General features: G+C 51.4%; 1 protein-coding gene across 1 annotated transcript; it reads left to right on the top strand.

The window, feature by feature from the left end:
• ZNF839 (zinc finger protein 839) lies at positions 1 to 17,448 on the top strand. Its single transcript, XM_041760074.1, has 8 exons — positions 1 to 331; positions 5,648 to 6,445; positions 9,125 to 9,358; positions 10,925 to 11,017; positions 12,017 to 12,166; positions 15,086 to 15,199; positions 15,331 to 15,460; positions 16,428 to 17,448. The coding sequence occupies exons 1-8, from the start codon at positions 44 to 46 to the stop codon at positions 17,309 to 17,311; spliced, it is 2,691 nt and encodes an 896-aa protein (XP_041616008.1). The 5' UTR covers positions 1 to 43; the 3' UTR covers positions 17,312 to 17,448.
• The last annotated feature ends 3,171 nt before the right edge of the window (positions 17,449 to 20,619 follow it).

Raw genomic sequence — 20,619 nt, 5'->3', positions numbered from 1 at the left:
TTGAGTCGCCGTCGCGCGGGTTCGAGCCTCCGTGTCGGCTGCCATGGCGGATGCGGAGCCGGAGGCTGAGGATGGCAGCGAGGAAGGCGGCGGCGGCCGGGCGCCCCCCGGCCAGAGCGGCAGCTCGGCGCGCGTGGCCCCGCTGGGCCCCGAGCAGCTGCGGCGGGTCCTGGAGCAGGTGACGAAGGCGCAGCCGCCCGCCGGGCCGCCGCCGCCCCCCTTCGTGCTGCAGGACGCGGCGCGGCGGCTGCGGGACGCGGCGCAGCAGGCCGCCTTGCAGCGGGGCCCCAGCGCCGAGCCCCCGCGCCCGCCGCGCCTGCTGCCTCCCCAGGTGAGGCACCGGGAGGGACGTGGGGAAACTGAGGCCCCGAGGGCGCCGGGGCCTCGCGGCGGGCGGACGGGGCCCGAGTCCCCGCGGCCCCTCTTCGGCCTCGGAGCTGCCGGCGGGAGAGCCGGCGTCCGCCCCCGCCTGTCACCGCGCGGGCGTTTGCAGCTCCCGCAGCGGCCTCGTCCAGCCGGCCGGGCCCCCGCCTGGGACGCCCCCCCGCCTTCCCGGCGCCGCTCGGGGCCTTTGTCCCGCGTTTGCTGAGCACCCAGCTGTGTTCGAAGCACTGCCCTAGGTGCAGCAGGGGCCGCTGAACAGTCGGCGAAGGACCCGAGGGAGGTTCTGGGAATGACAAGGCGGCTGCTTTAGAGTGAGTAGGCCTTAGGCCCGACGCTGGACCCGAGGCCTGAATGCATTAGAAGGAACCAAGCTGCAGAGCTTTTCCGGTGGAAGCTGCCGACGCAGAGACGTGGGACGCAATTAAGCACGTTACCCTGGTTCCCTGCAGGATGTACCAGCCTGGGTGGTGGTACCTGGGCGTGACACCGCGGTGCCCGGCGCAGTGCCTGACATACACTTAAGGAAACATGTGAAAGAAAGCACTCAGCATACCACAAAACCTCATTTCTCACTGTTATTATTTCGCGGGTCACACAGCTGTTGGCCACTAGGGAGGCTGGAACCGGAGCATGGCCTTCCAAGCCCTGAGGGTCTGGTGTAGCTCCTGAAGCCAGAGGTCCTTCACATCATCTGTAAATCCACACCCCCTTTCATAGCTGGGCTTGCAAATGGCACTGGCGCTTCTCATCCCAAAGTTCCTGGAGACGTGCTTCTTCCACTAGAAGAAATAGATAGAATCAAAAGTGATAGTTGTTGTTATTAAGTCTTCATGGTTTTTATTTTATTTTATTTTAATTAATTAATTTATTTATTTATTTTCACTGAGTGATTTTGGCTGCTTAGAGTTGTATCCAGTTAGTGATCAAGACTGGGAAGTGTCTTGCTAAAGTTTGAGAAGACAGCTATGATTCTGCCCAAACCACTTAGAGAGGTGTGAGCTTAAGTAACCCAACCTCTTTGGGCTTTGGCCCTGTATTTGCAGGAGGGATGGCTCATTGGATGAGCCTTCTAGCTCACGCTGCTGAGAGAAATCCATGTCTCTTGCATAGGCAGTGCACAGCAAGTCTGGAGGGTGATGGTGGCTGCTGTTTGCAGAGCCTCTCCTCCATGCCTGCCACTGCGCCAGGCCGCTTCTCAGGCACACAAATATGTTTGTATCCCCATTTTAGAGATGAGAAATAAGCTCAGAGAGGTCGAGTGACTTTGCCCAGGGGTCCCCAGGTATGGCTGCACTTCAACACCTGTTGAATGTGACCCCAGCTTTTTGGGTTTGGTATGACAACTTAAAGAGTCCGAAAATGGCATTTTCCATAAAACGCAAGCACACTTAATCAGGATGAAGTGGCATGCTTGTATTCTGCAGGTAACCTAATTGGGATGACATAAATTCTACCTGCCTTCACAGTAGTCTTGCTGTCTAGTGAGCTGATACCCTTTGAGGCCCATGGAGGCTGCACAAGCAAACCAGATATGTACTTTGCACCTAAGGAGGTTATGATCTAACCAATGAGGTAAAACATGACTTAGGTAACTTCTAATCAAGGTCAGAAAGCTACAGATAACTCAGTGCACTTTGTCGAAGGATGAATCCCAGTTGAAAATATGGAAAAGGACAGGCAGGGGTGGGGTGGGGTGGGGTGGAATGTGCATTTGGAAAACCCAGGCCAGACCGTGTGATTCTCTGTGGAGGGTGGTGTGGGTCAGAAGGCACAGACCAAGTGGACCCACTCATGGGGTCAGATTTTGGCTCACATTGCTCCCCACCCTCCTGTTCCTGTACCTTAGAAACATTTTCAGTTTCTTCCAACAGGCCTCACCCTTTTTCATGCGCCTGTGCATTCACACATTTTCCCTTACACCTAGACTACCTTTCCACCTGGCTAAAATTCTCTTCTGCCTTAAGAGATCACCTCTCAGGGCACCTGGGTGGCTCAGCAGTTGGGAGTCTGCCTTTGGCTCAGGTAGTGACCCAAGGCCCTCGGGTCGAGTCCCGCATCGGGCTCCCTGTGGGGAGCCTGGTTCTCCCTCTGTGTGTGTCTCTGCCCCTCATGAGTAAATAAATAAAAGCTTTTTTTTTTTTTTTTTTTTAAAGTAGGTCACCTGTCGTGGGAAGCCAGTCCTTCCCCACCCCACCCACAAGGCTGCCTCTTACTGTACCACTGTACCTGTTGCACCATGGTGTCATTGTTTCCTTAGGGAGCTCATTGTCTGCCTTCCGAATCGTCAGTGGAGCTTTTGAAAGTACAAATTGTGGGGCAGGAGATCCTGATTCAGCAGGTCTGTAAGGCGTGGCAGGGGAAGCTACCCACCTCAAGGGTGAGGCTAGGACTTGGCTTATTTTTTTGTAGTTTTTTTTTTTTTTAATTGAAGTATAGTTGACATACAATGTTAGTTTCAGATGTACAACAGTGATTCCATGGGTTTGTACATTATTCAGTACTTATCACAAGTGTAGTCACTGTCACCATACAATGTGGTTACAATATTACCAACTATATTTCCTATGTCCTACCTTTCACCTCCATGACTTTATAACTGGAAGTGTGTACCTCTTAATCCCCTTCACCTATGTCACCCATCTCCTCACCCACATTGGCTTATTTGTAAGTATTGGCACACAGATACTTAGTAAAAGTTTGCTAAGTGGAATAAATATATAACAAAGTATCAAGTACAACACCCACATGCTAAACTAGTCTGGAGCAGATTTAAAAATTAGACCAGTTTTGCCAGTGAGGTACTCCTAACATAATAGAATTTGGCGTGCGTGTGTGTGTGTATTGGTATTATCTGGTAATATCCCAAGAGGTTAGACCTAAATGACTGGTAGTAAAGTGAAACAAGTATGATTATTAAAAGATCATTGTCATCCAATTCACAAGTACCCCAGGATTGGTCCTCATGGGCTTCTGGCACCAGCTTTTTACACAGCCTCATAAACTGGTATATTGAATTGTCTCTGCTCTTTGTGGTAGATGCATAACATGGAGACAGAAGTTTCATTCTGCCCTGCATGACATTTTTATTTTTATTGAGCCTCCACATAGTATATAGGGTTGAGTCCAAAGAGGGCCCGTTGGAGGTCCCAAATCGGTGGTCCTGATCAATCGGGGGAATTTTACCCTACAGAGGTGTTTGGCAGTGTCTGGAGATGTTTTTGTCACAAGTTGGGGGGTGCTACTGGCATCTAGTGGGTAGAGGCAGAGATACTGTCAACATCCTACACTGTACAGGACGGCCACCATAACAAAGAATTAATGGTCTGAAATATCAGTTGTGCCAAGGTTGGGAATACTTGTTCTGGATGATGAGGTTTGTCTCTCTTTTCCTGCACAAATGTTCTGATTATTTCTGTACTTCGAGGCTATGAGCCTTGTCCATTTTGCTGTCTCTCCCCTGAGCTGTGACCATTACATCCCTAAAACTTAAATCATTGTCTCTAACATATGGTCACTGCTCAATAATTATTTGTGGAACATTGTTGATGGCAACCCCCCACCCCACTCTTGGTGGATGTTCACTATTGCAGACTGTGCTGTCTTGAACCTCTAAGACCTACATGTCTTTACCTATGTTTCTTATGTAATCCAAGAAGCAGAGTTGCTGTGTCTAAAAGCATGTGCATCTAAAACAATTTTTTTATTTTTTTTTTTAAATTTTTTATTTATTTATGATAGTCACAGAGAGAGAGAGAGAGAGGCACAGACATAGGTAGAGGGAGAAGCAGGCTCCATGCACCGGGAGCACGACGTGGGATTCGATCCCGGGTCTCCAGGATCGCGCCCTGGGCCAAAGGCAGGCGCTAAACCGCTGCGCCACCCAGGGATCCCTAAAACAATTTTTTTAAAGATTTATTTATTTTAGAAAGAGTGCACACAAGCAGGAGGAGGGGCAGAAGGAGAGAGAATCTGAAGCAGTCTCCCCACTGAGCAGGGAGCCCATTGTGGGGCTCAATTCCATGATCCTGAGATCATGACCTGAGCCGAAATCCACTGTCAGATGCTCAACCAACTGAGCCACCCAGGCACCCCTGAAATTGTATTAGATGTTAAAAAGTTGTCAAACACCCCCTCCTAGGTATGTGCCCTGGAGAAACTCACACACGTGTACACTCACATCTGTGAAGCTTCTGAGCATACCAGACCACAAGGCTATAGACACTTGTCCATCAACAGGAAAGTGTTTTCATACTGCAGGGTAAATGAGAACTACACACCTCCACATGAATGAATTTCACAAGCCAGATAGGGAGTAAAAAACCTGAAAAAAACCCCACCAAATTGCAGGAGATGATTTTCACTTACATGAAGTTTAAAAGTATGTCAAAACTGAACTGCCTGTTTTTAGGGATATCTACATATGTAATATATAAAATGCATGAGAGGGGCACCTGGATGGCTTAGCGGGTTAAGAGTCTGACTCTTGATTTTGGCTCAGTTCATGATCTCAGGGTCATGGAATCAAGCCCTGCATCAGGCTCCGTGCTCAGTGGGGAGTCCGCTTGAGAGTCTCCCTCTCCCTCTGCCCCTCCCCACTACGCATACTCTCCTCCATCCCCCCTCTCAAGTAAGTCTTATAAAAAGTGCATGAGAAGGACAAACTTGCAGGATGGAGTAAAGATGCCAGCAGGCAGATTGGAAGAATAGCAAAATTGTATCTATAAGGTTAATGTTGTATACCTTAAGGCAGGTGGTAGGGACCTATGTTACATTGCTCTTTATGGCCTTTTTTGTTCCTAGAATTTCATTAAAAATTTTTCAATAAAATGAGCCTATGTCCTGAATTGAGTCAAATTTAGAGTAGTAGGAATTCCAAGTAAATACGAATGTAAAACTGTAAAGAAGGATATTTCTTATTGGGCCATGAAGTCAATTTAGTGGGGTATGACTAGTATTTTTTTAATAATATAGAATAGACACTATCAGAAGACATTTATGTCAGAAATGGTAAGTAGTTTTGTGAACTTTCATTTATGTATGCACATGTTTCTGCACAGGCACATAAGGATGTGATGTAAAGTATATCACTGGTCTGGTCAGAAAGCTTGAGAAACACCACTGTAAATAGTGCGGTTACATTAAATAAATTTTTATAGGCAAGATGTATTTTAAAACTTAAAAAAATTTCAGTAATACACTTAAGATGAGAACAAAATTGTAGAAATGTTGATAAGCCTAATGCTTTTCTCTTTCTGTATTTAAGCAACTGGAAGCCATTTGTGTTAAAGTAACATCTGGAGAAATGAAAGGTCAGGAGAGGCCAACGCCCCCACTGGCCACCATCCAGCCCAAGCCAGCCAGCCTGAGCCAGCTGCCCGTGAGGCATTCCAGGGTGCTGGGGCTTAGGGTGCAACCCGTCCTGAACACCAGGCCGCAGCCGCGCTTCCCGGGTAACTTACCTCCCGTTCAGGTGTTCATACAGAGGCCACTGCCCACCCTCCAGCCAGTGGCTCCGAATGGACAGGGTGCCGCGCTGGCCCCTTTCTCAGCTTCTGACCCGCCGGCAGCAACATCTGTGTCATCCAGCTCTGCGAATTCATTTATTTCGCACACAAAACACACTGAGAAGCTAAAAAAATCTTTAAAAGTGAAAACACGTTCCGGACGGATATCTCGACCTCCCAAGTATAAAGCTAAAGATTATAAATTCATAAAAACAGAGGATTTGGCTGACGGTCACTTGTCAGATTCTGACGATTATTCAGAACTGAGTGTGGAAGAGGATGAAGAACAGAGGGGAAAGCAGGCGCTCTTTGACTTGTCCAGCTGCTCCCTGAGGCCCAAGACTTTTAAGTGTCCAACGTGTGAAAAATCCTACATTGGAAAGGGGGGCCTGGCCCGGCACCTCAAACTTAACCCAGGCCACGGCCAGCTGGAGTCCGAGGTGTCGCCGAGTGAGAAAGCCAACGGGAGCAGGAGCGCCAGCCGGACCTCGCCGCAGCTGCCCGCGCCAGCTCTGCTGAGTGAGGAAGCGGCCCCGTCGGCCGGCGCCGGCCTGCAGGTAACGTGTGGGTCTGGTGGCTGTGTCCTTTCTGCCCCTCCTGACGTCAGCCTCTGTGGTAGCTGATGGCGGCTCAGGTGAGGCTCGGAGGAACGGCGATCCGAGCTGCGCATCTGACATTTCCCTGCTGTCGTCCACGCCGCCGCCACCCGAGCGAGGGGATGCGTGCCCCTGTGGGTGTGTGCAGCGGGGTTTGCTGAGCGTGTTCCGTGGGAACATAGCCCCTGCTGCTTTAGATCTGGCCGGTAAAGCTGATCTCAGAGCCCTCCTGGCTGATGCTGACCTAACAGCAGGCCTTGGGAGAGGTCTGGGTCGGCAGAGCCCACGGGCGCGCTTCCTGGAGTGTGGCAGGGACCCGCGCTGGCATTTCGTCCCTTCAGAAACTCACAGTCAGACTAGGCCGGTGGACGTCAGCCTCGCTGCATCACTGCGTCAGAGTGTGTCGACAGCAGGTTTATACATTCCTAAACGTGTGGCGTGTGTGTGTGCGCGTGTGTGCGAGAGGTCGGTTATTTCCGAAATGCAGACGAGACGGAGCACTTGGCTCCCACAAACGGCGGGCCTCGTCGGTCACCCTCACCCGCTTCGCCTCAAGCTCCCTCCGTCCTTTTCCTCCAGCTTGTGGGGGCTGTCACCTCTCTCCGTGCCTGTGGCTAGGTAATGACAGTTGTAATTGCGGTTTCTGAAATGTTAGAGAAACCAGCGCTGCAATCGGCGTGGCTACTCGATGGGAGTTGTGACGTTAGGGACTGGGGGTGCTGTTGAAGCTGAGCGCCTCTGCTCTGGCCGCCCCCTGGCCGCCCCCCTGCCCCAGGGCGGCTTCTGAAGGGGGCTGGGGCTGGCGCCACTCGGCTTACAGATCCGCCCCTTGGGCGTGCTTGTTGGGGTCTAGTGGCAGGACCAAGGGCAGCCCCGTGTGAGGGTTCCAAAGTACTGCCTCCCCATGTGGCATTAGCTTCCGTGCTAATAACACCACCACAGTACCGTTTATTGCATGGCCCTTGTGGACGGGAGCCTTGTACACCTTCTAGAACTTGGCCAGGCAGGAATTAGATTTAGCTTTTCTGATTTCACAGCCCACAGCTGAGGCTGCCTCGTTGCGGGAGGCTCTGCACCTCTCACGGCTGGTAAAGCCCCAACTTTTGAGAAACCTCTCTACTGGAATTGAGGGAGGACTAGGGCGACATGTAGTTTATCATCCAAAGCAGGACATTCTGAGAGTGAAAGGGGCACTGTTAGTAATCCCAGGGGACAGCAGCTGTGCTGGTCTCAGGACGACCAGGCTAGCTGGCACTTCTACTTCCTCCAATAATGAAATCCTAGGGCTGCCAGGGTGGCTTAGTCAGTTCAGTGTCCGACTCTTGGTTTGTGCTCAGGTCATGATCTCGGGGTCATGGGATCGAGCCCTGATTCAGGCTCTGCTTTCAGTGGGGAGTCTGCTTGAGATTCTCTCCTCTGCTCCTTCCCCCGCTCTGTCTCTGTCTCTGTCTCTCTCTCAAATAAATAAACAAAATCTTTTTAAAAAATTATGAAATCCGGGGATCCTTGGGCGGGTCAGCGGTTTGGCACCTGCCTTTGCCCCAGGGCGTGATCCTGGGGTCCCGGGATCGAGTCCCACATCAAGCTCCCAGCATGGAGCTTGCTTCTTCCTCTGCCTGTGTCTCTGCCTCTCTTTCTCTCTGATATATATAAATAAAATATTTTTTTTAAATGATGAAATCCTACACCACAGCAGAAGCAACTTGTATACTTGACTTCCCGAATACAGGCACCTGCCTTGGGTGTCGTAGCTGCCCAGATGGCAGCCACCTTGAGAGGTGCCTCCGGCTGCTGGGGTGCAGAGGTATGTGCAGGCCTGTGTCTCCCTGTCCTTTTCTGGGAGCCAACTCCTGGCACCTGAAGCCACAGGCAGACCTGGCATTCCTCCCGCGGTAATGAAGATGTAGAGGGAGAGCTCCATACGAGTTAAGAGGACGGACTTGGTGCTAGCTGCCACGTGAAGTGTATTCCTTCCATCCATCCTGGGAGAGGAGGTGGATTACTCCTGTGTTCAGAGGGGGAGCGCGTATGGAATGAGGAAGTAGCTAGACAGCATCAGACCCAGGACTCTTCAGAAACTGTACAAATCCATAAAGATGTAGATAGATTCACAGCTCCTGGGGGCAGGGAAGAATGAATGATGCCAACGGGTCTTCTTGCAGGGGGTGGGGAGTGGGGGACAAACATGTTTTGGGATTAGTGGTGATGGTTACACGTCATACACTTTGAGTGTATGAAAAATGTACTGAACTGTATCTTTTCAAAGTATGAATTTTATGGTTTGAAGTATATCCAATAGGAAATGATTTTTTAAAGTCATTTAAAATGGTTAAATTATGAATGTTCAAATTTCAGTTTAATTTGTAAGCTTACAGTCATGTCAGACAAGTTCCTTGTTTCATTTCGGGCAATACCCAGGGTTACCAGCTAGCTAATACTCACTGGGTGTTCATATTAGCAAAGGGGAACTTTGTTGGGAAGGTTGAAGATGCATTGATCATAGTTAATGTGTCTTGATAATACAAAGGAGAAATAATTTAGCAAGTTCCTTGCTTTTGACTTGACGTTTTTTTGCTGTCAGGTTGCCACGATGGCGTATAAAATGTTTTATTTTTGTTTTGGGTGTGTAACGCTATCTAGCATAGCCAGTCTATAGAAGTTGAAGAGGCCTTGGTATCTGAACCAGAAAATGGAAGTTATTCAGCACTTTTGGGACCAGAGGGACACCCAGGCCCTAGAAGAAGTGACTGCTCCAAAGCTCCTGCGGAGGCCAACACAGCTGTCCTTGGGCGGAGCAGCGAGGCTCACCTGCCTGAGGATGCCCGTGCAGCAGGAGTGCAGAGTGCTTCGAGGGCCAGAGCCAGGCTCAAGGAGGTGCGTGGCTCCTAGACCCCATTCTTGAAACCTGTGTCTTCGGCATGGTGTGTGGCAACACACTATTAGGTTTCTGAATTAAAAGTCAAATACCCAGATCAACTGAACCCAGAGTTCACCTGAAATGTAATTGGATGAAGTGTGTAATGAATGCAGGGATAGTATTACCTGGAGTAATTCCCAGGTTACCCTGTTTGACATGATAAGAGGGCTTCCGGTATATCAAGAGCTGCTTGCCTTTATCAGTTTTGGGATGATTATAACCCATGTTTTCATAGAAGCAGTTTAGCAAACAACAGAAATGGTTTCTATTTTTCTGTGAAAAGATTTAGGGCATAAAAGCATGTTTCAGGCTTTGAACCCTGGAATCTCCAGCCCTTTGAGAGTAGGCTTAGTGAATTGAATCGGATTGATTTAGGAAAGTGGAACCCTAAATTCATCCAGACTGTCTCTGGCTGGGATGTGTTAAGCTGCCGCATACTGGCCAGGTGAGTATCGTAAAGAAGTGAACGGTAGCAGAGTGCAAAGTAGCGAGTTAGTGAGACAGCTGGTCTCGGGTGCCCATAGGGAACCAGGGCCTCCAGCTCACTCTCAGGGGGAAATGAGAGGTTTTCAGACAGGAAGCGGGTTTCCTAGAAGACTTGATGAGCTTTCACGTGCCAGTGGGAAATTTAAACCCCGGTGAATTCGCTTTTCTCTCGTTGGGCTTGTTAATTAATCCCAGATGATTAATTTTTAGAAGTAGGAGGTAAGGTCGTCCTTGACTCGATTCATTAACATTTACAATACCACCATGACCTGAGTGCCGTGTGCATGGCAACACGTAACAGCCACCTCGGTGCCAAGTTCCAGGTTTACTTCATTCTATTGAGTCCGTGACCATCTGCCCTCTGCTGACACCCGTGTACTGCCGGTACGCCCTATCACATCTCTCCTGATCCCCGGAGCTCTGATTTCAGACATCCTCACCCGGGTGTCCCGTAAACCACTCCAGCTTCACTTCTCAGCAGAGCCCACAGAGTCCGCAAGTCGGCTTCCTGTCCCACCGCTAACTTGTCCAGGATCTGCCTGGGCACCAGCTGGGAACCCACAGTCATTCCTTACACCCCTTCCCTGACTCCTCCTCCTGTCCAGAGGAGCATGCCCTCCCCGCATCTCTCTCTCCTCCAACCTCACTGAGCCATCCCTGCTTTCACCTGGGTCCTCCTCCCACTTGTCCTTTGGCAGTGGTCTCCAGACTGCAGGCTGCCTAGACTTGTTTGCTTTATCATCTCTGGCACTACTTAGTGTCCCCGGAGAGTAGGGAACACATATCCTTATCCAGAGCCTGGTACCCACTACATGTTCAGTGCTGCCGTAGGGGAGTCAGACTGAATCCAGAGTTGGTCATATGTGTCATTCATGGATAAACAAGTGAGCTATTTAGTAAACAGAATGGTATGGTTGAGAGTTGCTTAATCACTGAGATTTGGGGAAACTTTATGTCTTTTACGTTGTTGTATCAACTTGTTGGCTCCTGGGAGATTCTCTTGGGCTTTCAAAGTCATCCAGTGCTCTCTCCTGTAGTTTCTCCGTGGGTGTGACCGGGACGCACTAGTGGAATTGGCCTTGCCTCCACTGGCTCAGGTCGTGACCGTGTACGAGTTCCTTCTGATGAAGGTGAGTTGCTTTAGTGAGTCTAAATGATGGAAGGGTGAGTTGCAGTTGTTTCGAAAGACATCTTTCACATTTTAGAAACAGCCGGGCCATTTGGAATCATTTCTCTCCCCCAGGACAGAGCTGAAGCGAGCCTGCTGGCCCCACCCAGATGCCTGGTGTAGGGCTCCTGCCTGCATGGCCAGGTCTTTCAGGCAGGCTGTTCAAGGACCCCCTTGCCTGTTTTAACTTTGTGTGGGAGGCAAGAAAGTGGTGGCAGCAAACCATGGCCAGCCCATGGCCCTCATCGCCTCTCTCCCTGGCATCTCCCTGCCCTTGCCAGCCTGCTCCACAAGGCTCTGCTCTCTGGTGAGCCTGCTCTGACGATGCAGGAGGTGCCAGCAGAGCTACCCAAAGGAGTCAGCTGCCCTGGCACCTCTCCGGCCTGCAGGCCCGTCCCCAGAACTTTTCTATTCCCTTCCTCTCCCCCAGCCACCCCTTATTTTATTTTATTTTATTTTATTTAGTTTAGTTTAGTTTTTATTTATTTATGAGAGAGAGGGGTGGGGGGCAGAGACATAGGCAGAGGGAGAAACAGGCTCCATGCAGGGAGCCTGATGTGGGACTGGATCCCGGGACTCCAGGATCACTCCCTGGGCTGAAGGCGGTGCTAAACCACTGAGCCACCCAGGGATCCCCCCCAGCCACCCCTTCTCTGGAGCTCTGGCCCACAGTCCTCTGTTGGATATCATCCTGGAGATTATTTGCTCTCTGGTTCATCCTGGTGTTGCCACTGAGCACAGTGGGCACACATAAGCTCTTACTGGGGAATGGAGGAAATGATGGGCCGCTGACAGCTTGAGGGGCTTATTTCCTTCCCCCCTTGAAGCTTCTTTCTGTATTTTCCATTTCATTGCCTCTGGTTTATTTAAAAAAAAAATTTTTTTTAAATTATTTATTCATGAAGGACACAGAGAGTCATTGCCTCTGGTTTAAACATTTGTCATCTTTATCTTCATGAAGGTTGAAACAAGTCATCTAGCAAAGCCTTTGTTCCCAGCTGTGTATAAGGAATTTGAAGAGTTGCATAAAATGGTTAAGAAAATGTGTCAAGATTACCTCAGTGGTTCTGGCCTATATTCCCAGGAGCCTCTGGAAATAAGCAACAATAAGGTAACAGTCTCTCATGGGGAAAAGTTTTGCTTTTAGATTTGTTGAAGGAAGGCTATCCATTTAAAGAGAAGAATGTTTTTATTTTTTTTTATTTTTTGAATTTTTATTTATTTATGATAGTCACAGAGAGAGAGAGAGAGAGAGAGAGAGGCAGAGACATAGGCAGAGGGAGAAGCAGGCTCCATGCACCGGGAGCCCGACGTGGGATTCGATCCTGGGTCTCCAGGATCGCACCCTGGGCCAAAGGCAGGCGCTAAACCGCTGCGCCACCCAGGGATCCCAGAAGAATGTTTTTATTTTTATTTATTCACTTTTTAAAGTCATCCCTACACCCAGTATGGGGCTCAAACTCATGACCCTGAGATCAGGAGTTGTATGCTCCACCTACCGAGCCAGCCAGGCACCCCAGACGAGTATGTTTTTAGTGGTGACACCTTCATAGTCCAGTGCTTTTCTACTCTTTTCCCATCAAGTAACATTTAAAAAATTCTAACAGCAAATGGTGTTTGTTGGGAAGCCTTAGGAATGCAGAGAGGCCACAGCAACACCCAAAAACACCATAGTCTCTCACTGCTGACCTCAGGGAACAGCACGGTTGGTAGGGGTGTGTGGTGTCCACCCACCGTGGGCTGGGAAGGGTGACCAGGGGTCACAGACACTGTCGGTGGTGGTTGTGACAGGATTCTTGTTTCACTGTCACAGTCATCATCAAGTTGCCTCTGGCTATATTGGGTTCTGGGTAAAAAATATGTTTTGAACTGATAGTTTGAACTGATGTGGTTTTATGTGTTTGGATAAAACCCTTTGCTGGGTGTAGCCTGCCCCGTGTGGTCTCATCATTCAGGGATCCCCCCTGGGCAGGCTTCAGCTTTGCCTTGAAATGGGGCGCCGAGTGATCCATGGCTTCGAGTAATTCCTGGTTATTCAAAAACATACTCTTGCAACTCTAGCCGGTGCACGGGGCTGCACGAGCACCTGGCTCCAGGCTCCCAGACAGACCAGGCTGGGCCACTCACTGCTGACAAAACCCATAGGCAGAGAGGCGAGTGGGGCACACAAGAAAGGAGCTTATTTCAGCGAGGCCGACGCAGGGAGGAGAGCGGACGAGCATCTCAAAGACCGTCTCCAAAATGCTTGAAGGACTTGTAGGTGGACATCAGGAGAACGTGGGACAGAGTTGGGCGGGCGCAGGTGGGCAGCGAAGGGTCCTTCGCTATGTGGGGGTCAGTCACGAGGGGTCGTGCTGGCTCAGGGCATCCTTGTTGCTTGAGGGGGTAGTCTCAATTCCCCTCATGGGATCCTGTGCCCTCAGAGTCTTCTCCCTAAACCAAGAGACAGCTGGAAAGAAGAACCCAGCAAGTTTGAGGTCAAAGTGGAGCAGCCACTGTCTTCTTTCACAACCATAAGGAATAGTCTGGCCATCTTGCCTTTCACTGCTGTCTAAGGGTTCACGGACCTGGTGACGGGTCTGCCCACCTGTCCTAACATTGGCGTCACACGGAGTATGTTACTTCTGGAGCAAGCAGTCTTGAACCACACTGGGACACAGTCCGTGGGGCTTCGGACTGTGTCTTTTGTGATTTTGGTCATTAGCGTTATACAAATTCAATATTTAATGTTACCTAATAAACTTTTATATTTTATTTTCTTGAATTGCATATTATAAAAATGTAATGGGTTTTTTCTAAGCCTTGTACAGATGCTGTAGTGAGCAGGAATCACTGACATGTTTTTTTGTTTATTTTTTATTTTTAAAAAGATTTTGTTTGAGAGGGGGTGCGCAGAAGCAGGGAGAGTGGCAGGGGGAGGAGGAGAGGAAGAAGCAGACTCCCCACTGAGTAGGGAGCCTAGTGTGGGGATTGATCCCAGGATGCTGAGATCATTCATCCGAAGGCAGACACTTCACTGACACACCCTGGTTTTTTTTTTTTTTTATATTTATTTATTTTAATGAGAGTGTGCAGGCAGGGAGAAGGACAGAGGGAGAGGAGAGAGAGAATCCCAATAGACTCTGTGCAGCCTGGCGTGGGGCTTGATCCTACGATTCTGAAATCAAGAACTGAGCTGAAATCAGGAGTCAGATGCTCCACTGATTGCACCACCCAGTGCCCAACTTATATGTGTTTTAAACTGTGAGCACAGCAGGTGCGGGCGTCATCCTGTCACAGGGCGGACTGGACACATACGCTGCCATGCACGCCCGTCGGGACCCATCTTTGCAGGCAGTTCAGGCAAACCACAGCCTCCTAGGAGCACAGACCAGGGCTCAGCTTGGAGGGACGCAGGCAGGCTGGGAGGTGCTGGACTCTACTTGGACCCTGACCTGTTGCCCTCCTTCCCTCCTCTTCCCTCCTGCCCCACAGTGTTCCTTCCTATGTCCACACATACATAGCGACAGCTGCCACTTGTCACCTTTATCTGATCTTCACCTAATCCCCCCAGGGCAGCTGCGGGCACCCCCCAGGATCAGGGAGGTCCCCTAGGCCAGGAGCAGAGGAGCTGGGGCCCAGCTTGGTTCGCAGGCTCCCAAACCCTCACCACTTGTGCTGCCTGGAAAAGGTAGCCCTCGTTCTAGAATGGGCATGATTGTTTTCCTGAAGGTACCGGTGAGCATTCAGAACGGGAGGGATCATGGGCCAGGACCCACTCTGGTGTCTGACACTGAAGAGGTCATAGTGACGTTTTTAAAAAGCTGTTTGGTGTCTGCTTCTATGCTGTGCCAACACAGAACCTTCTGGTCCTGGTAAGGACCCATTCTCTCTTCAGCTGTTCTTCTGAACTTCATGGGTATCTTCGTTTCTGTCAGTGTTGAGTGGCCTCGTGCCACCCGGCGGGGCCTCCCGGGTCCCCTTGGTCCTGGAGTCCTTGCGTGTGGATGTGCTGCCAGTGCAGCTCCCCCTGTGCGCCCTTCCTCCTCAGGTGGCCGAGTCTCTGGGAATCCTGGAACTCCTGAGGACGCGAGCAGCATGCCGCAGCGGGGAGCCGGGCCAGGCCGAGCCGGAGGACGCCAGCCAGCAGAAGCGGGCAAACGAGGTGGGCACACGGTGAGGGGTGCCAGGTGACTGCGCGCCGCCAAGTGCCCGCGCTCAGACTTCAGCCCACAAGAGAAGTGCGAGCTCGCCCACTCCTTTCTAGTCCTAGCTGATTGCGCCTCCTCTTCATAGACTGCAGAGGAGGGACTGGCCTGGGCGAAGAGGACCAGAAGAGAAGCCGCCCCCCGGGACACCCTGGAGTCTTCTGTGGACGGCAGAGGCCTGCAGAAGCCCGCCTCGTGCGCCCCCGCTGCCAGTGAGGGTAATGAGCTCTTCCTGTGTGCGCCCGAGGCCCACAGGCCTGCTCTCCACGCGCAGGTGCTCCTGGGGCCAAACTTAAGAGAACCAGGTTTCTCAAGAGTTTTATCCCAACCTGCCAGTGTTCTCCCCTCCCCGCTCCTTCCCCCTGGGTCTTGAGGTCTGGGAGGCCTTCTCGAATCCCTTAGTGAAACGAAGAGCCACCACATGCTGGTGAGTAGATCGCTCTCGGGAGGGTCCCAAGGACATGCCACGCCTGTGGCTTGGCTTCCCTGAGACTTGGCTCTAGGTGCCAGCTGAGGTTTCACGTTGGAAACCAGACCCACTCTGGTTTTTATTCTGCTCTAGCCAGAACCTATCAGCCAGACGCGGAACATATGGTATACTGAGAGTCATTATACCACTTTGTAAGACTGCCCGAGAGCCTGCTTGATCCCAAGGCCTGCAGCTTCAGGAGGCCTTCTGTATTTTATTTATTTATCTTTTTTTAAAATTTTTTATTTATTTATGTGAGAGAGAGAGAGAGAGAGAGAGAGAGGCAGAGACACAGGCAGAGGGCGAAACAGGCTCCATGCACCGGGAGCCCGACGTGGGACTTGATACCGGGTCTCCAGGATCGCGCCCTGGGCCAAAGGCAGGCGCCAAACCGCTGCGCCACCCAGGGATCCCCTGGCCTTCTGTATTTGAGAACTTATTACTGAATGCTGCTGAGGGGGCGGGCACCTTGATTGGGTGGAAGCAGGGAGAACCTGGCACCCGTTCAGTGCATAGCTCCCCTCGCCCGACTGACCCGTGTGGCCTCGTTCAGCTTCCTCCATCCTCAGAAGCTACTGGTCCCAAGGAGCAAGGAGAGTTTAGGTTTCCCTTTGTTTTGCCACAAAATTACCTTGGACCGCTTGTTTGGGAGTGAGTGCAGTGAACGGGCCCCACGGCAGTACGTGTATGCTGACCTGTGTTTCTGAACCATTTAGGTTGTGCCTCTCAAGGGAGGGGGAGCACCTCTCAGCACTCTGAAGAGAGCCACGCGATGCTGGTTTCTGATAGTGACGGAAGCATGTTACACACGGGCCGGCAGCTTAAAGCGTTTGCTGACTTAGAGGCCAAGAGTGGGTCTGTAGCTCCTACCCTTTCGTGTCAGAGTATCAGCGGGCCGAGTCTTTATTCTCAGTTAGGAGAGCCCGGGACGCAGACATGGGGGCAGGTGGCCACATTCCCTGAAGACAGTGCTCAGGAACAGTCTGTGGCCTGGCACGCCGGGGACAGCCTGGAGAGCCGGTGTCTCTGCAGCCCCTTGCTGCACCCTGGAGCAGTGGAATCCCTGCTGCCTTCGGGGTCCGGAAGCCTTGAGGTGCATGACTCCCACCAGAAAGGCCAGCGGTCCAGCTCCAGCGGTGTCCTGCTCACAGAGGTCGTAGGCCCTCCCCTGGAGAAGGTTCTGTCTGTGAACGTGGTGCCCGCTGACTGTGCCCCCAGGACCGTGCGGGAGCTGGGGCCTCAGCCCGGCCAGGCTGCGTTGCTGTCCACTGGTGGGGATCAGGGAAGCCGTGTAGGGGACTTGGACCACTTCCCCTGCGGGGCCGAGGTACATGCTGACCAGCGAGAACTGGAGAGTGTTGTCGCTGTTGGCGAAGCCATGGCTTTTGAAATTACCAACGGGTGCCACGAGCTGCTGTCTCAGGGACAAGAACAGATATTTCTTCAGACTTCCGACGGGTTGATCTTGTCTCATCCAGGCTCCATAGTGTCTGGGGAGGAGGACATGGTCCTAGTGGCAGGTGCGGAGGGGCCTGCCCTGCACCCGGGCCCCCGGGAAGGGGCTCCTCCAGAAAGCACAGAGGCAGAGGCTGCACAGTGAGGTGCCGTCGGACCGCGGTCCCGGACGTGCGGGTATTTTATCCAGAGAAGGTCTATTTGAAGTAATGTATATTTTTCTATGTGAATACTGATACAAATGAATGTCTTATTTATAAAGGATGATGTCTTTCTACCTGACCCTCTCCGTTCTTCTGTGCCTTGCTTGCCTCCATACTGATGGCAGAGCAGCTGCCGGCCTGGTTCCTCTGAGGCAGCGAGTCCCTCGGGGCCTCTGAGCACACTTATAGTCACTGCACTGTTACTTGTCTGCCCTGCCTCCCGCAGCCGTGTCCCCGGCCCTCCTTGGTGATACGCTGCTTTCCCACCATATCCGGGTGTAGTAAATAAATAAGCAAGTGAGCAGCACTGGGAGGTAGGACAGAGCCGTTTCCACCGGCATGTGATGGATGTGGGAGTGAGACATACGAGGTCTGCAGAGGGGTACAGCTGAGGACAGAGCCTGATCCTGTGCCTCACCTGCAAAGCCACCTGTGCATATCTCTTCTCGGTTGAACGTGCTCCTTGGCTTTGTTACTGGGAGGGACAGGGAAGGTCCTTTGTCCACCCTCAGCATAGCTGTCCTCTTCCCCTACTTGTGGACACTGTCAGGAGAGACCCCGAGCAAGCAGGGCTGGGGATCACAGCTGCACCCCACCGTAGTGTTGTGCTCCTTCCGGGGCTTACCATGGAGGAGCGGGCTTTATTCTCAGGGGCGCTTTCCTGTCCTCTCCCTTGATCTCACAGCCGGATCCACAGAACAGAAGGGCGGTGTCCTAGAATGCAGTGGCCAGCAGTGAGCCAGGTGCCCACAAAGGCCATGCTCACAGGGGGTGGGGGGTTGGTATGTGCTGTGGACTCAGGGACACTTCTCAAGAGCCTAGAGTAAGTCCCGTCCTGGGATCCTGGAGTGAGGACAGAGCCTCCTGCCTGAGGATCCGTCATGACCCTCATCAGGCAACAAACACAACAAACCAAGTCACACCTGGATGCCTGGTCTGTGGTCTGGACCCAGCCCCTGTTACATAGGAATTTATTTTCTCTTTATAGGATATTACCGAACACCCCAACACACCTTAATTTCACTGTCGTGATAAGCTATAAACAGATGGTGGATTTAACGGAGTAGAAAACGTCCCCATTCCATGGAGCAGAGCTGCAAGCGCAGAAGGCTCTGGCTATGTGCTCATTCATTTGATGTGTGCGCGTTGACGGACAGCAGCACCAGGACCGACAGGCCTTCACTCTGGGCGCCTGTGCTGTACGTGCCAGGGCAGTGTTCACAGGGTCCCCAGACGGGGACAGATTATAGCCCAGCTCCGACCCCACAGCACTGCATTAGCAGACACTCCTCAGTACATAGAAAGCCAATGAAAATTCCCTTTCCTCATGAAGAATTTTCCTTTGTACACAAGTACTTATAATTTTTAAAAAGATTTTATTTATTCATGAAAGACACAGAGAGAGGCAAAGACACAGGCAGAGGGAGAAGCAGGCTCCCTGCGGGAAGCCCGATGTGGGACTGGATCCTGGAACCTCAGGATCATGACCTGAGCCGAAGGCAGATGCTCAACCGCCGAGTCACCCAAGTGTCCCACAAGTACTTATAATTTGAGATACTCAGATTAGGGGCAGGAATGAAGAGGCATCAGATCACAGGCCCAGGACACATGCCACCCAACTGACTCCCATGAGGTGGCTGGTGAGGGTCCTCGGCCTCGTGAGGGACATTTTCAGCGTTTATCACCTTACCTGGCACCAAGTCCCTATTCAACTCCTGTCATTACTAAATGCAACAAAAGAAAGTCCCTTTTTCCCCTTGTTCTCTGGAAAGCGCTAGGGCCCTACAGCTGCAGCCCTCACCCCCCACCCCCGCCAGCCTCCTCCATGTTGGCCTCCCCAGTGGTCACAGGAGTGAGAAGAGCTGAACCAGAAGAGAGGCCAAGGGGGAGCTGGTCTTTAATGTCCTCTGAGGCCTACATTTTAAAGAATAATGTCTATTTTCATCTAAGCACGTAGTTCGAAATGCCAAAAGCTACCAGAAGCCCTGTGCCAAGCACGGGTGGCTCAACTCCAGCCCTTGGCTCCCTCGGCCAAGGCGAGCACTTTCTCCTTTTTGGTGATTTACCTCCATGTGTCCAAATTACGTCTCGTACGGCTTTCTTGATCTGTTCGTGTTCGGCATCTACGGCCTATTTCATCATGAGAGCACAAGACACGGCTCCCCCCCTTCCCCACTCCCCCCCCACGCGTGGTGGCGGGTCAACTGTCAGGTCACGTACCTCTGACACGTAAGTGTCGTTCGTGGCTGAGCCGTGTGGCATGTCGTGACGGCTTTGCTGCTTTTGTAAAAGCTTCTGGGTTTCCTGGATGGGGTTTGTGTGTGTGTGAGTGTGGTCCTTTTTTTTTTTTTTTTTTTAGTTTCAATTAAATGCACTTATTGTGAATCTATCCTGAAGCCCTTCCCCATTGCTGTGCTCTGTTTTGTGGACTTGTCCTTTCCTTTTTTGTTTTTTTAAATTTTACTCATGAGACAGAGAGAGGGAGAGAGAGAGAGAGAGAGAGTGAGAGGCAGAGACACAGGCAGAGGGAGAAGCAGGCTCCATGCAGGGAGCCCGACGCGGGACTTGATCCCAGGATTTTTATGTGTGTCCTTAGCAATATGAGCCCTTTCTGTTAGCTCTCCTGGGGATGAGGTGCCAAGAACTCATGGAATGTCCCAGAAAGTCCTGCTCATGGTATCAAGTCCTTCACTGTCTGGTTTGTTTTGATTTTGTTTTGTTTTTGAAGTAAGCTCTATGCCCAACATGGGGCCTGAACTTGCAACCCCGAGAGAGTCACACACTCCACAGACTAAGCCAGCCAGGTGCCCCGAAGAGCATTTCTTTCTTAGGTACACCCAAAACATAAAAGTGCCAACGGACTTCGTGCCTTGGGGGCCCTGTCCAGCCCACCTGCCTCTGGAGCTCATGACAGCAGCCTGCTGGGCAGGGCAGCCTGAAGCCAACACCATTTCTGCCAAGTGCTGACCACCTGGCTTCGAGAATGTACAATGTCTGAGGGGCTGCTTTTATGATAGTTAGAATTTATTATTATTTTTTAAAGATTTTATTTCTTTATTCATGAGATACACAGAGAGAGGCAGAGATACATGCAGAGAGAGAAGCAGGCCCCGTGCAGGAAGCCCAGTGTGGGACTCGATCCCGGGACTCCGAGATTTCGTCCTGGGCTGAAGGCAGACGCTCAACGACTGAGCCACCAGGCACCCCAAGACTTTATTTATTTATTTGAGAGTGAAAGTGAGCAAGAGAG

Source organism: Vulpes lagopus, chromosome 6 (assembly GCF_018345385.1).
Source record: "Vulpes lagopus strain Blue_001 chromosome 6, ASM1834538v1, whole genome shotgun sequence".
NCBI classification, from domain to species: domain Eukaryota; kingdom Metazoa; phylum Chordata; class Mammalia; order Carnivora; family Canidae; genus Vulpes; species Vulpes lagopus.
Note: the sequence above shows the minus strand (reverse complement) of the source record. Positions and strands in the feature narration are given on the sequence as shown.